The 14,817-nt window shown below is 35.8% G+C and overlaps 2 protein-coding genes across 2 annotated transcripts; one reads left to right on the top strand and one right to left on the bottom strand.

Moving 5' to 3' along the window:
• The first annotated feature begins 4,117 nt into the window (after window positions 1-4,117).
• On the top strand, window positions 4,118-6,938 carry LOC132167288 (S-type anion channel SLAH2-like). The gene is made up of 6 exons (XM_059578207.2): window positions 4,118-4,176; window positions 4,455-4,639; window positions 4,796-5,266; window positions 5,350-6,120; window positions 6,196-6,227; window positions 6,320-6,938. Exons 2-6 carry the CDS (start codon window positions 4,472-4,474, stop codon window positions 6,678-6,680), a joined length of 1,803 nt encoding a protein of 600 aa, XP_059434190.2. The 5' UTR covers window positions 4,118-4,176; window positions 4,455-4,471; the 3' UTR covers window positions 6,681-6,938.
• Window positions 6,939-11,500: 4,562 nt separating this feature from the next.
• Window positions 11,501-12,912, bottom strand: MAKR6 (membrane-associated kinase regulator). Its single transcript, XM_059575383.2, has 2 exons — window positions 11,977-12,912; window positions 11,501-11,885 (listed from the first exon to the last, which is right to left on the bottom strand). Exons 1-2 carry the CDS (start codon window positions 12,662-12,664, stop codon window positions 11,872-11,874), a joined length of 702 nt encoding a protein of 233 aa, XP_059431366.1. The 5' UTR covers window positions 12,665-12,912; the 3' UTR covers window positions 11,501-11,871.
• Between the last annotated feature and the right edge of the window lie 1,905 nt (window positions 12,913-14,817).

Below are 14,817 nucleotides of genomic sequence, written 5' to 3'. Positions count from 1 at the left end.
GAGAATAATGAAACCGAGCTTTTGTAATACTATATAGGGCCTCAGAAGTAGAGTGGTCCAGCTTGAGCCATGGTCTACCTAACCCAATGTTTTTCTGGTTGGGCTGAAAAACCCTTTTTGGGAACCATGGTTTCGGGCAGGCATCGAGGGATTATTCAAAAACATTAATTACCTATCACAAAAACAGTAATTACCATAAATTTAACTTCTACAAATGAGCATTTAAAAGTAACACGTGTCCAAAGAAAGTATGTGATGAGCACATACATGTTATAATGTTTAACTTCTAGAAAACATAAGTTTCTCAAATATTAAGAGATGTATGTTACTTTTAAAGGTCAGTTTGTATTTATAGGTAATTTGTGTCCTCATTTTATGGTATTTAATATTATTGTATTTAACGATATAAATAATGCCACGTGATAAATACATTAATATGTTATTAACAAAAATTTAATTAATGTGACATCATTTATATCGTTAGATGTAATAATATTAAATCTCAACCGTAAACACGCGGAGTGCTCTTTACTCTATTGTAATTAGTTTTCTCTTTGGCAAACCATAAAATTAGAAAAGGAACAACAAACCTCCTGGTCTAATGTGTGTTTAACCTCCTTGTAGTAATTTTAAGAAAGTAGTTTCAAACCGTTGAGCAGGTTTCATCTCTCCCCCGTTCCCTTCCACACGTAGACATACACGACTAACTACTAACTAGCTTCCATCCCTTTAAATACCTTTTTTCTTCTTCTTCTCCATTGCTGAACCTCCCTCTGTCTTTCACTCCATACAAGGAATTGAAGCACAGGAAAGTAGAGGAAAAATTGGTTGATGGTATGTTCTAAAACCCTTGCTCATATATATGTTTATTTCTTAAATATTATAATCTTTCTTTTTGTCTCTTCTGATTCTATGCATGTTCTTGCAATATTTGTGAGCTTGAATGATATAAAGCCCAACAGCTAGCTTAATTACCAGCCCATCTTGTGTTAAGATTATAAGGACACCCATCCCTTTCCTAGCTTGGGCTGCCATGACCAAACAAATACATTGCCATTAATTGGGCTAGCCAAGACCATGAAATAAGGATACAGAGTTCACGCAGTTTTATTGTTCAGATTGTTAACAATTCAGATAGCAAATGAAAAAGCTAAAATGAAACTCACTTGTCTAGACAAATTTTGAATTGTTCACCCGCCTGCTTGGGTAGATAAGCTTATAAATTGACTCTCCAACATTTATTGATTGTAAAATCCAGATCCATAAGATATGATAGTTGAAACTTGTAGGATTAATCAATGAGTGATGTGAATGGATCACTTTCTAGGGTTTATTCCTTTTGACCAAAATTTGATCTTATAGAGTTTAATTTGGAGTTGGAGATATTTGAAGTTCTTGCCAATTACCAAGCCGATCGATCGATCCAGTACGATGTTAGCTGGAATATATCCATATTTGCCATGTATGCAGATCGGAGAGGACCACGCTTTAATGTTTATCGATCGATCTCAAGTGAAAGTAGGGTTTTTAGGGTGACAGAGAAGGATGGACCATGCAACTCAAGGGTGATATGCTACGGTGCACCATCTTTTGTGGCTTTGTGCTACGAGGATTTAGCTGGCCCTTCCAAAATATCCCCTCATATTCATATATACTACTTCTTCAATTGAATCATTCATTATGCTTTTAATCATACCATTTATTATAGTTTAAATTTGATTAATTTAATCCTTCAAATAACACGATAATCTTTGGCTTTATTTATTTATTGTTTGCACCGGTTAAATGGTTGAGATCTTTAAATAATGGGTTAAAAGAACGATCTACCTCTTGATTGTGACATACTATTCAGTGGCAATACGATGAGATAGGGTAAGGTACATACTTTATGTTTGTTTTTTTTTTGTCTAGCCTAAGTCAAATAAAAGTTAATAAATATAAAAGCAATTTTATATGAACGAGTGAAGTTGGAAAGTTGAACCTTCTTTGTGTCCTCTTAAATGTGACATGCATTTTAAAATTATTAATAGATCAATATTTAATAATGATCATCTTAAATTAAATAGTAATTTTAAAGGACACATCATATTTGAGAGTACTCAAGAAAGACCATAATCCTCCTTCTAGCATTACTTTGCCTGAACTTCTATAATATAGCTAGATTTGGTTTTTGTCTAGCCTTGACAAAAAAAAATAATCTTCTTAAAGGGGTGATTGACCGCCTTAAGGAATAATCTGGTAACTGGATTTTTTTTTTTAAAAGCTTACTTGTCTCAATTCAAATGTTTCATTTTGAATCAATTTATTGCTCGAATTGCTAGTATATACTTATGAGACTTACTTTCCCGGGAGATTTGTATCTTGGCAAATTAATAAGCCATAATTAAGCTCCTAGATGCCATTTTTCTAGGTCATTATATTTTACCATTGTTCTAGTTTATAATTTTAGTAAAAAATTTCGTGACTTTTCCAGTTCAACAGGGTCAACATCTACCTTGCAACACCTAGTGCATGTAGCGTACACAAGCACAAACACTTTCTGTAAAAGGTTTCTTTCATTTGGATGATATTTGCCACTACCCATAAAGAAAGGAAAGGAAGATACAGTTAAAGATGTTTAAGAAAGGAAAATAATTTACCAAGCAGTTTAACAATTATTCTTTCTTCTTACTTATCATTTTCCCAGATCCCAGAGGGAAAAGTTGTTGGGACATGTCCGTCTTCCAAAGAGGCCACATTTACCAAGATGGTTATTTGTTATCAAGGTTGGAAGTTCAAGCCATCTTGAGGTAGGACATATATATAGACTTTTTTGTGATACTATTATTTTACTATCTTAAAAAAATAAAAATAAAAATAAAAAACCGAAAGGAAAATCGACTTCCATTTAAATTCAGTTAGAAAAATTTTGTGATGTGACATAAATGTGAAAATCGTTTGTCACACTTATCTCACATTGTCACACTTTTTAGACCGAATCAAAAGACTAGAGGGAAGGGGATTCTTTCCGCTGTTAGGCCATATAGACAAACATAAGTGGGGACTATACTAGTAGTGTCCGGAACTAGATTCTCTTTCGTTGAAATGAACTGGAGAAGAGCCGATTCTTTTATATATATATATATATATATATATATATATATAAAAGAATAAAATTATTATTTCACATTTTTTAAACAATTTTATCTTTTTATTTAAAAGAACCGCTGGTTTAAATCGGAGAGGATCCAAATTATAGTAGTGGCATGTCTGATTTTGCAGTGTTTGCAACATAATTTGCAGTACATGTTTGACTTGTTTGTGCTTATCTTCTGTCGAATTTTCAATGGGGATTCCAACTGTTCCAAAGAATGTAAAACAAATGGCTTATTTATGTATTTATTTATCTGATCATTTGTAGTATAAAAATGCATTTTATATATGTTGCGTCCCTTTCATATATGCATGTACTGCCACCTCCGTTTCATGGGTTTATATATTCTCAATTAAGTTACCTCTATTCCCTAACAATTATGCACCTGCATTTTAGGAACTTGTAATAAGATGATGCCGTACGTCAAAGTAGCTCCTTTTGTTTGTTAATCTAGTCAACCTCTTTTTTTTTTTTCAGGATTCAATCTAATTTCTTAGCAAAAAGGTGAGATACATGATTTTAATGGCAATAATATATATTATCGTGACAAATCACTCAAGCCTGGCGTGCAAAACAAAAATATTATAAATAAATATAATTCAAGCCTGTCATTGCTTTGTCGACCTACCATAGTCTCGAATAGCTGGGATGGATAGTGTAAATTTCACTTCTTTGTCCTTAGCATGAATACCTCAATCCCAAATAAATTAAACCATACTTGTATATAAAATGCATTTAATTGACGTACACCCGGCCTGTGTTGGGCTATTTATATTAATATATGCTGCTTCAATTCCTACTGTTAATTGGAAGATAGAGATATAGATATGTGTGTAGTTGTGCTTATTTGTTTAATTTCTGAGACCATATATATATTTGTTCTAGCCTATGTATGATCTTTTTTTCTGAATTCTCTTCCAACTCATCTGCTCCAGAGAAGTGAAAAGGATACCGTCTCTTTGGTGGTTGGATGCATCCTCGAGTTTCTCCCGCCTGAGCATCAAGAAGTGTTTGCATAGAAATCAGTTTTGATCTACACTGAGGTTTGGATTCTTAATCTTTTATTCCAGCAATATTCTTTCTGTAGTCCTATATATATATGCAGATATATCGCTCGTGATGCATTCTTGGCTCTTAATATGAAATTACTGTAAATCAATTGGCAGATGAATAAAACATAGGATATCATATAGTTAGTAACGAGGAGAATCTTTGTTACCTTTAATATCAGTGGATGGTAGATATTTATGCAGTATATGTTTCTTAATTGTAACTGGTTTTATTTCAAGGCATTCATGGACTTTTCTTTTATGTCATTCAGGTGTTCTTTCTTCTATCATGGAGAACGGCACACATCTGGGTTCTGCATGGCAGGATTCCCCTGAAGTTCCATCTCTCATCAAGCATATATCATCAAATGATGTTGCCGGCTTTGATGACATGACTAGCTTAACGAAAGATCAGTGTCAGACAAGTGAATCTGAATCTCATAGTCCATCAAATGATGTAAGTTTTTCCTCAAATCCTATGCTTTTTGACGCTGAGAAGCTGAATCTGCACACACTGGAATTCAAAACTCTTATATAATAAATCCTAGAAAACTCTAAGAATTATAGAGAATAGGAAAATATAATAACTGAAACAACTTGTGTATTAAACCAGGGGGACGAAACTGAGCCCATCTACCATCGTCAAAGGGTGCATTCTGTTTCTATCAGCATGCCTCAATCTCCTGTTGCAGTTCACTTACAGAACACCAGAAGAGTTCTCTTCAGTAGTGACACAATTTTTGAAGATGGAATTCCGGATGCTTCGGTTGTATCTGGTGCTGCTTGTGGCGAACCACCAAAACATCATTCTCAGCCAATACGAACAGCCGCTGCATATAATGAGGCAATTGGTGGTGGACAATTTTCCTACCACCAGAGTATTAGAAGGTTGAAGGACAAGAGATATGATTCTTTCAAAACATGGTCTGGGAGACTTGAGAGGCAGATCACACTACTACGTGGAAAGTCGCCACCGGAATCTAAAACTGAGGATGAGAAAGTGCCGAATAGAGAAGTTGAAAAAAATTTACCTGTGCACCGCTACTTTGATGCCCTGGAAGGGCCAGAGCTTGACACCCTTAAGGTTTGTGTTTTTCTTCCAATGAACCCAAATGTTGCTGTGTGTGGTGCTTCTTGATCATATTAATGAAAGTCCTTTTTTAACAGGCTTCAGAGGAAATGGTGCTACCGGATGACAAGACATGGCCATTTCTTCTGCGTTATCCCATCTCTTCATTTGGTATTTGTCTTGGTGTTAGCAGCCAATCAATTATGTGGAAAGCCCTGGCCACCTCTACCCCTGCAAAATTTCTTCACATAAGCCTGAGAGTGAATCTCGTTTTATGGTGCATTTCTATTGCTCTTATAGCCACTGTTGCTTCCATCTATCTTCTAAAAATGGTAATCTACTTCGAAGCAGTTCGCCGCGAGTACTACCACCCTATCCGTATCAATTTCTTCTTTGCCCCATGGATATCCCTCTTGTTCTTAGCTCTGGGATTGCCACCTTCAGTTGCTAATAACCTGCCTCCAGCTCTTTGGTATGTTCTCATGACACCAATTTTCTGTCTTGAGCTTAAGATCTATGGACAGTGGATGTCAGGAGGCCAAAGAAGGCTCTCAAAGGTGGCCAATCCTTCAAACCATCTGTCGGTTGTGGGGAATTTTGTGGGGGCATTACTTGGTGCATCAATGGGGCTAAAAGAAGGTCCTATATTCTTCTTTTCTGTTGGTTTGGCTCACTACATGGTCCTATTTGTAACTCTCTACCAGAGACTCCCAACAAATGAAACACTCCCAAAAGAGCTCCATCCAGTATTCTTTCTGTTTGTGGCAGCACCAAGTGTTGCTTCAATGGCATGGGCAAAGATTCAAGGAACATTTGATTATGGTTCACGGATTGCTTACTTCATCGCTCTCTTCCTTTATTTCTCACTGGTTAGTGTCTCTGTCCTTCTAATGCATATTGAGATATTGCGTTGTGTTTCTGATTGATATTCTGTGCTTTCGCAGGCGGTTCGGCTTAATTTCTTCCGAGGATTCAAGTATGATATGGCTTAAATTTGTCCTAGTGAAAGTATTGTTCCAAGTGCTTTTGTTTAATTTTCTGATTTTCTGTTTTTATTTGCATCCATAGATTCTCCCTGGCATGGTGGGCCTACACTTTCCCAATGACTGGTGCAGCCATAGCAACCATCAGGTACTCAAATGAAGTCAGAAATGTAATAACACAAGCCATGTCTGTCATACTCTCAGCCGCTGCTACACTTACAGTCACTGGTCTGCTTATAACGACCATCTTGCATGCCTTTGTTCTCCGAGACCTTTTCCCTAATGACATGGCTATTGCCGTCAGTGACCAAAAGCCAATACCACAGAAGAAGTGGTTCCATCTAAGACATGGTAGCTCAGATTCCAAAGATATTGAACAGTACTTAAAATTTGCAGGCTCAGATGGCAAAGATTTAGAAGCCTCTCTAAAACATCAAAACTATTGAAAGTAGAGAAGCTTAAACTTCTTGGTCCATGTTTCAAAGGCCTTAAGAGGTTGGTGACGTTCAATGACTACTTTTGCTACTCACATGCATGGGAGGAACAAAATTTAGAGTTTTAGAAGTTCCAGTGAACATGTGTACAGAGAGAATTAAAAGTTTGAGTACTAATTAGAGGATAGTGAAGCACAATCATTAGCTCAGTTGAATATTGTAAGAGATGGGTTTGGGTAAAGAACTTATACAGGTATGTTTTACACTAGTTAAAAAGAAGAAGAAGTACCATGGATCTTGCTTAGTTCTATTTATTATTATCTTTCTCACGCTAGTAAGCCATATACAGAGCTTTGATCTTTAACCAAAGTATGTAAATGCAATGAAGTGCCTAGTAAGTTTTCCTTAGCAGCTGCCACCCTAAAGGAACATCACATTCAGTGATTGTTAAGAGCCTTGTACTCACTATGAGCAAGGAAATTCATGCACTCATTCAATAGCAAAAAAATATCACTTGAAAAGAAAAATGTTGCAAGGAATAAGAATTACACGAGTAAATAAGACATAGTTCCATTAGTCCATGTGAATTTACGAAATTGCTCATGGTCTATTCATAAAAAGGGCAACATCTGAAACTTGTCCAAATTTCTAATCATTATATATACCACATTCATGATAAAATTCTTACATGCAAGGCTATCACTCGGTTTATATTGCTTTTGTTAGAACAGTTGATATCGTGCCGACTCAAGTGAGTCAAGTGACAGTTGGAAGTACCTACAAAGAGAGAAGAGCTTAGTAAAAAAGCTTGTTGGAATGGGTCAGCAGGAATAGTTTCGATGCTTAAGTCAGTATAACTCAAATAGAATAATCTAAAAAAACAAAGGTAATGCGAAAGAGAATGAGACGAAAATCCCCTTTTACTTGGTGTTTGCTATAACTTTGAGCCACATGTCACGCTTTTATTGGAGACTCCTGTTATGATGTTTCTTAGATCCCACAATTCCTACATGCGATCACCTCATGCAATTACTGACGTGTGGAAGAAGCGGATTTAGTGAGGTGCCATACAACTGTTCTTGGGTCGATGGATTAATGGACCGGGTATCGGGTCTACAGGCCCAACAGCTTTCATGCCCAAGGCCAGTAAAAGCCGAACGGCTACCATATGGACCCTCGACCCTCCTAATGCATTGAATATTAAGTGAAACACAAGGTCTGTACAGAAAATAAGTTAGATGAACCATTCATTATCCTAACACTTGTACGAATGATCCTAATTGGGATGAGTGCTTCCGACATACGGCATGTACCAACGTTGTGGTCCCCTGGCCTGTTTGGGCCAATGTGTCTACAAGTTGTTCCAAAGAAGCCATCTGAATGCATATGTCTCTTAGCAAGGACGAAGTTAATGCTTCTATTTTCATCATACTGATCAGTTTGGAGATGTAATTTTATCCCAATAATAATCTACATGACATGGCATTGATACTTACCACAAAGAAAAAGGCATGGCATGCAGTTGATAGCCACTGGATCCTTGGTGCATCTATGGCACATATATACTCTGTTTCTTTCATTTTTGTGCCTAAATTTTTATCCTACACATATTATTATCTGTGGCCCTCTCACCATGATGCATGTTTTGTTTGTTTGTGTTTGATTTACAGTGATATTAGCTAAAGAAAATATAAATATATTGGAATACAAACTAAACTCATTCTGATAACTGGATAATCTGCTGAATGGAGTATTTGATTGGCTAACAATAAATCATGTAAAAATTCTTGTGTTTGCATTCCTTTGTTGATTATTCAGATGAAACGGACCCCAAGGTTGTGTTTCCACCTTAAATCCTGTGTCAATATATTTTGAGGACTAATCTTGGAAACCATATCTTCCACTTGCAAGTCCAGGCAATACGTAGATGACAAGCAAAAGTTATGACTTGGCTAGAGTTTTGATAGTAGCTACAATGACTGAAGGATCAATAGGAGCGACAAGTAACATGTATGAGGTTCTGGTCCCCTACAAGCTAATTGATGTAGCAGCAAGAGAAAAAAAAAAGTTGTAAAGGTGCTCTTGGTTATGCTTCCTTTGATCCTAAGCACAGAAAATCCATCATGGAAGACAAAAAGAAGTAGAAAGAAACGAAAAAGCAGTGCTATCGAACTTTGGCATTTCTCCTGGCATATCTTGTCCATGTCTCCCTATCCTGCTGGTTGACATGTGACAAACTTCTTACTCTTAGCCAATTCTCTTTCCACTTCCACTGGCTAAAATTTGGCCAAGTAAACTTCAATTAGCTTCCAGTATGGGAATGACAAGCAATTGCAGTGTTGGAAGATGATGAACCATATATATGCTCGACCAATCCGGATCGAGAAAATGGACTTGGGAGCCTAGGATTCAGGAAAACATTATGTTCCTTTGCTCGACCAATGCTAAGGAACATAACAGAGAGCAAGCGATAGGACTCGACCAGAGCAAAAAACCCAAATAGTTTTTATATACATCAGCAATTTTTGATACGACTCGCAAATACGAAATGCCACCCCTACATAATATCTCTACTTGTTGCCTAGTTGGGGTGTGACAGCATTATCAATGATGATCTCCGATTCTCCGACTTCAAAACATGTTAAATCCAAGTATGAAAGGCATTAATTTAGTCATTTATGTGCCTGTATTGATGAAGTATAATTGAGCAGACAGAAATAGACGCCACTGTATTGGTGTAGAGATATGGGCGCTGCTAGAGCCCAGAACAATTATTGTGCTAAAAGTATCACATTCAAGTTTGGTACTAATTACTCACAAATCACAATATACAGCTAGCTGTTCCACGGCCCAAAATATACGCAGCTCTATGGAATCAAACATTTTTCCACGCACGTTGCCTATTGATCATCATTTCTCTTTACACCAGTTCGAATCCTGAGATGATATAGGAAAAGAAACGAACCCAGTACAACTTTTGAGACATGGATACTGTTAGGTTTTTAGTGATTGGAAAATAGTGTGTCAAAACATGTTTTCTTGATTTTGAGACATGGAATGTCTTTGTGTTGATTTCTTTTACTGCTCTCTTGATTTTGGTATTGATATCTATGGTGGTTGGATTTTAAAGTTGATAACTTTACCTTGTTAATCTGACTTCTGATTTAAGATTGAAATATTTTCTAAATAGTTACAACTTGGGGTCTAAAAATCTGGGATTTCATAATACAAGGAAAAAATTATTTGATACTTGAAGTGAAAAAAGAAAAAAAAAAAAAAACTATTAATATACATGTATCTCACACGGGTGGAATTCAAGATTTTGCGAGACTTTCATTTTGATTATATATAATAAGATTACATGTAAAGAATAAAAGGGTTGACAATCAATTACCGTCATAAGTGTTTTACATGGCTTAAGTACAGTCTTAACCAGAGGCGGAACTACATGGCCCCTTGGAGGAAAAAGGATCCTCTCCATTTCATTTGAAATGGAGAGGTATCCATTTAATGCATTTAGGAGGACAAATTTGTCCAAAAATTACCTCCCAAAAGAAAAAGACAATATTACCCTCCTAAATACACTAAATAAAAACGAAATGGAGAGGATCTGTTTCCCCCCTTGAAGGGGCCTCAACACCCCTTCCCCCCCCCCCCCCCAAAGGCCATGTTTTCCCCAAAATTTTTAAAAAATGCCTTTAATTTTTTTTAAAAAAATTAAAAATTAAAATTTTACTCCCCGAATTTTTAATTTTGCCCCCCCAAACTTCAAATGCTAGTTCCGCCCTTGGCCAACTCTTAACCATGTACATATAAGCTCTTGAGCACCATTTCCTTGCAAATCAGTTTTTAAGGGTAAGTTCTACTTGAGCCTTGTATCATTTAGTGTCCGGGTCAACTCATTGAAAAGACAACCTATAAGCTGGATTAAAATGTCTTAGCACTTGGTGAGAGCATATTGTTAAGTTATTAAATATTGATAGGCTAGTAGAGTCACCAAAAGTGAAATTAGGGCTATCATCAGGTTAGTGTCGATAGAGTTGGTTGTTAATAATCTTAAGTGTTCAATATGACTTAAGCATAATTTTAGCCATTTTTATAAAAGCTCTTGAGTATCCTTCTCTTGTAAGCCGATTTTCAACAATGAATTCCACCTTGGGCTTGTATTACAATCATGCATGAACAAAGAGTTAAAGATTATTATATACTACTTTTTTTATTTCTCTCTCTTTTCTTATTTTGGTGGGGAAAAGGTTAAGATTGTGAATTAATGAATAAGAAAAATAAAACTTATCAAATTAATTGAACTAAGAATGACAAAAGGTCAATGGAGTTTGATTCTTGATCAGCTCAATATATTTGATTAGCTAGATAAATTTATCTGAAAAGTATTATATGCTTCCCTTAATAAAATATGGATAATGTACTATATTATTTGTTTTTTCTTATTTCTTTTTCAAAAGTAGTGATGGTATGATGGATGTGTATCGAATTACCTCCACTCTCAAAAAGCTGAGCAGGGAATTCATTTTTGGACTGAAAAGGTCCATGTGGCAGTGACTCAAGTAACATGGCCTTCTTTTGGACATCATATTTTCGTACTAGTTTGAAATTTGATAGCATTTTAATGAACAAATTCTTCATAAAACAAAGAAAAGTAAGACCTGGTAAGCAGAACATGCTGATATACACATCAAGTCACTGGCTGAATTCCTTTCAGTTGGCTCATGAAAACACTTGCAGAGAAAAAAAAAACAAAACTTACTTGCCTTTCCTTTCAACACTACTGTGTTCCTTCAATTCAGTCCTAATAATATATTATATACCATGAATTAAGTAAGTCTACTTTTATCATTAAATAAAACCATCACGGGAATAAGGGAGGCAGATTCTTTGCAATAGGAAGTGTTCCTCCCATAATGAAAAAGACAAATACAAAAATTGCAATGTATCCTTTTCCTTTTTCCTCCTCCCTTAAGTCCAAAATTTCCATAGCAGACCCTTTACACAGCTTCTACTCCCTTGTAGGACAAAAAATTTACATTATCATCCCAGAAAGATAGGGGAAATGGACAAAGAACATGTGGCTGATGATGCTCTTGTCACCTCACATTTCCTCTGTTTCCATGTGCCCTCTTGGATGGCTCCTTTTCATTTCTTTCCCCTTCTTGCTCTCTTCCTTTCTTTGCTTTGTACAACACCCTCAATTCAATTTTTCTGAAAGTAAAAAAGTTCTAAGAAGATGTTAATTGACATACAAAAATGTTTGCAGAACAGCAATAACCTTCATATTAAGAGAGGCATATACCTATGGATCTTTTGCAATGGAGCACTGCCTCATAAATTGAGCTCTCAGAATCACAAGACTTGCGCCAATCATCGACTGAGTAAGCTACACTTATCCTTGGAGATGCTTGGGACGAGTACATCCAGTTCTTCACCACCTTATGAACTCTTTTATCAACACTTGCAGCCTTGGACGTTGATCTGTTTCCTCTTAGTCTTCTCAACAAGGGCCTAAGAAAATCCAAGTACTTTTGAAAGATGTGCTTTGATAGTCTTCGACACCTTCTAGAGGAAGAGCAATAAGGATTGATATTATCATCTGGAACAAGAACTTTTGGTGCATGGGAAGAGGATGATGGCATGGTGGGATTACTCGAATCTGAGGCCTCATCATAACATGCCTCCATGTCCATCTGCAAAGGGTCGACAAAGAGAGGCATAACATAGCCATTGGAGAAGAGCTCGTCAGCATGAACAAGAGTGAGAGGAGATTGTGCAGCAGCAGCAGGGAAGTCAAATTTGAAATCCTGAGAGTTTCTGAAGAATCTCTTGGAGGGTGTCATTCTTGGATCCATCTCGATGAATGAAGCTTCATCGGACGCGTCAAGTGAGGCCCTGCAGGAGTTCTCTAGGCTTTCTAGAGATGGTTTTAGGTTCACTAACCAACTGTATGAAAAGCTTTCAATTGAAAGAGGGTGTGAAGCTTCCATGAATGTCACTCTATTAAGCCTAGGTATGTAGGGAAAGGGAAATACGAAGGAGGAGAAAGAACAAACAGTATATGTGTTTACAGGGGAAAATGCAGAGGTGAGATAATAGGCTAATAACAAGCAGAGGCCCCCCTACTGATGCATATATATATACACCATTATATCGTAATAGTTTCTCCAAAGAAATTGCTTGTGTGGTTGTCCGAAAAGAGAAGGAATTTCAATAATTGTAAAAGAGAAAAAGAGAAAAGAAACAGAAATGTGAGCCCCATCAGGACCCATAATGTACTGTTGCATCACTAGTTTACCCCACCTTCTTTCTTCCCATCATTCTTTTCTTTATACCTTCGCAAAGAAGATGGTTTCTCTTTAACAAATTTATTTTATTCACAATCAATCATGTTCAAGCAGACTTTTGGAAGTCTGGACCGACAATGAACCACATACAGAATAGAGAAAATGGTAACCGAAAATCCGTTAATCTCTTAGGAATCGAAAACACTCTGATGCTTAAGTCAGTCTCTCGTTTTTCAAAATAACTAAATAAAAAAGCGTGCAGAGCTAGCTCTGAATGCTTGCCATGTGGTAGGCTTTTAGCTAATTGATCAATGGTGTAGTTATTTTTCATGTTGTGAGAGTTAGACTTGTATATAGTTATGTTTAAATTAGTAGTGGGGTGTTAGAGTTGATCCACCTGTAAATTTATCTCCAACCAATCAGAAGTAACTAAAAAAGAGAAAAGAATCAGGTTCATGCATATTGCTCCACTTTTTTAATTAACTCCAAGCCCGCCTTTAGAAATTCAAATATAGAATAAGCAGAAGTAAGTCTTGCCCTTTTGAATTCTTATAAAAAAAAGTATACTCCATAAGAGGAAAGTAATTGTAGGAGAATCATTGTTCATTGTATGCAGGTTCATGCATGCTGCATTAATTGTCCCAAGCTGCTCTAAAGACAAGAATAAAGAGAGCACAATCAGTTTTTATAATTCAGAATGTTTTCTGGTAATCCTATATTCTATGCAATATTCTACACAATTGTGATGATGCTTGCTTAGCTTGCTCTCTTTTGTCATTTTCTTTAATCCTATTTTTGTACGTACCAAATTTTGAGAGGATAATTTCACCATTCTGATGCTTACACCCTAACCACTGCAGGACAAGAAGGCTCAAAGCTAAACGATAAAATATTTGACATTATGTTATCATCGATTGGTGCTCTGGATAAAATAATATGTACTATTTAAAAAATAAAATAAAAAATAAAAAACAGAAAACAAAAAATGAATGTTACAAAGGTTAAAAACTTAAAAGTAGGTCACTCATCACCTCACAAGTGTATAGGACTATGAATTAAATTTTCTATGGCACGATTTTTTATTGCTCAAAACATATGTATAAGACTATATAAGTTAATTCTAATTCAACCCATTTAATTAAATGAGTTAAACCTCGCAACCATAATTTCATATTGAGTTTGTATCGAGTTTGCAGATTGTATTGAAAATTGTCAACCCTAGGCCAAAATCGACACATGCATCAAAACAGTGTAGGCCACTTATTCTTTGGTACAATAAAAGCCTTATACATGGACTTGAGAGCCTACAGGTGGCTGCAAGGACAACTTTCATTTCGACCATTGAAAGAGGTCAGCAGGGCCAATTTTATTCGTCCATGCATACATGACATTTCCAATCAAGTATGTTTTTTTTTTTTTTTTTTTTTGTAATAAAAACCAGGAAAGAGCTGAAGAAATGAAAAATAAGATAGTTCATGCCTGACCAAAAAAAAAGTTACAAAAGAAAAGAAAGTTTGAGCCTCATAATAACATTAACATTTGACAAAGATCTAAAAATAGGTAAATTTAGACAACAATTCTCCGAGTCCTCCCATTACGACATGAGAACAAATGCACAAGAAGACACTAGACATAAATCCTATTGTTCAATACCTAAATGGATAAGAGAAATGTTATTTTGCATTCTTTCAATATACTTAAACTGACGTGACATGCTTAATTTACCCTTAGATCAATCTTAATTAAAAAGAAAAAAGAAAAAATCAATAATAGAAGCATGTTACATTAGTATACTGAAAGAATACAAAATAGTATTTTTCAATAGATAAAATCAAATGATTTCCATTGTAATACGT

Source organism: Corylus avellana, chromosome 2, assembly GCF_965113065.1.
Source record: "Corylus avellana chromosome 2, dhCorAvel1.hap1.2, whole genome shotgun sequence".
Lineage (NCBI taxonomy): Eukaryota > Viridiplantae > Streptophyta > Magnoliopsida > Fagales > Betulaceae > Corylus > Corylus avellana.
Note: the sequence above shows the minus strand (reverse complement) of the source record. Positions and strands in the feature narration are given on the sequence as shown.

Bases quoted from the DNA above. Each gene is read 5' to 3' on its own strand.
- LOC132167288 (XM_059578207.2), top strand. From the start codon at position 4,472: ATGGAGAACGGCACACATCTGGGTTCTGCATGGCAGGATTCCCCTGAA. The intron at 6,121-6,195 runs GTTAGTGTCTCT...GTGCTTTCGCAG, and splicing joins TCTTCCTTTATTTCTCACTG to GCGGTTCGGCTTAATTTCTT. The intron at 6,228-6,319 runs GTATGATATGGC...TTGCATCCATAG, and splicing joins AATTTCTTCCGAGGATTCAA to ATTCTCCCTGGCATGGTGGG.
- MAKR6 (XM_059575383.2), bottom strand. From the start codon at position 12,664: ATGGAAGCTTCACACCCTCTTTCAATTGAAAGCTTTTCATACAGTTGG.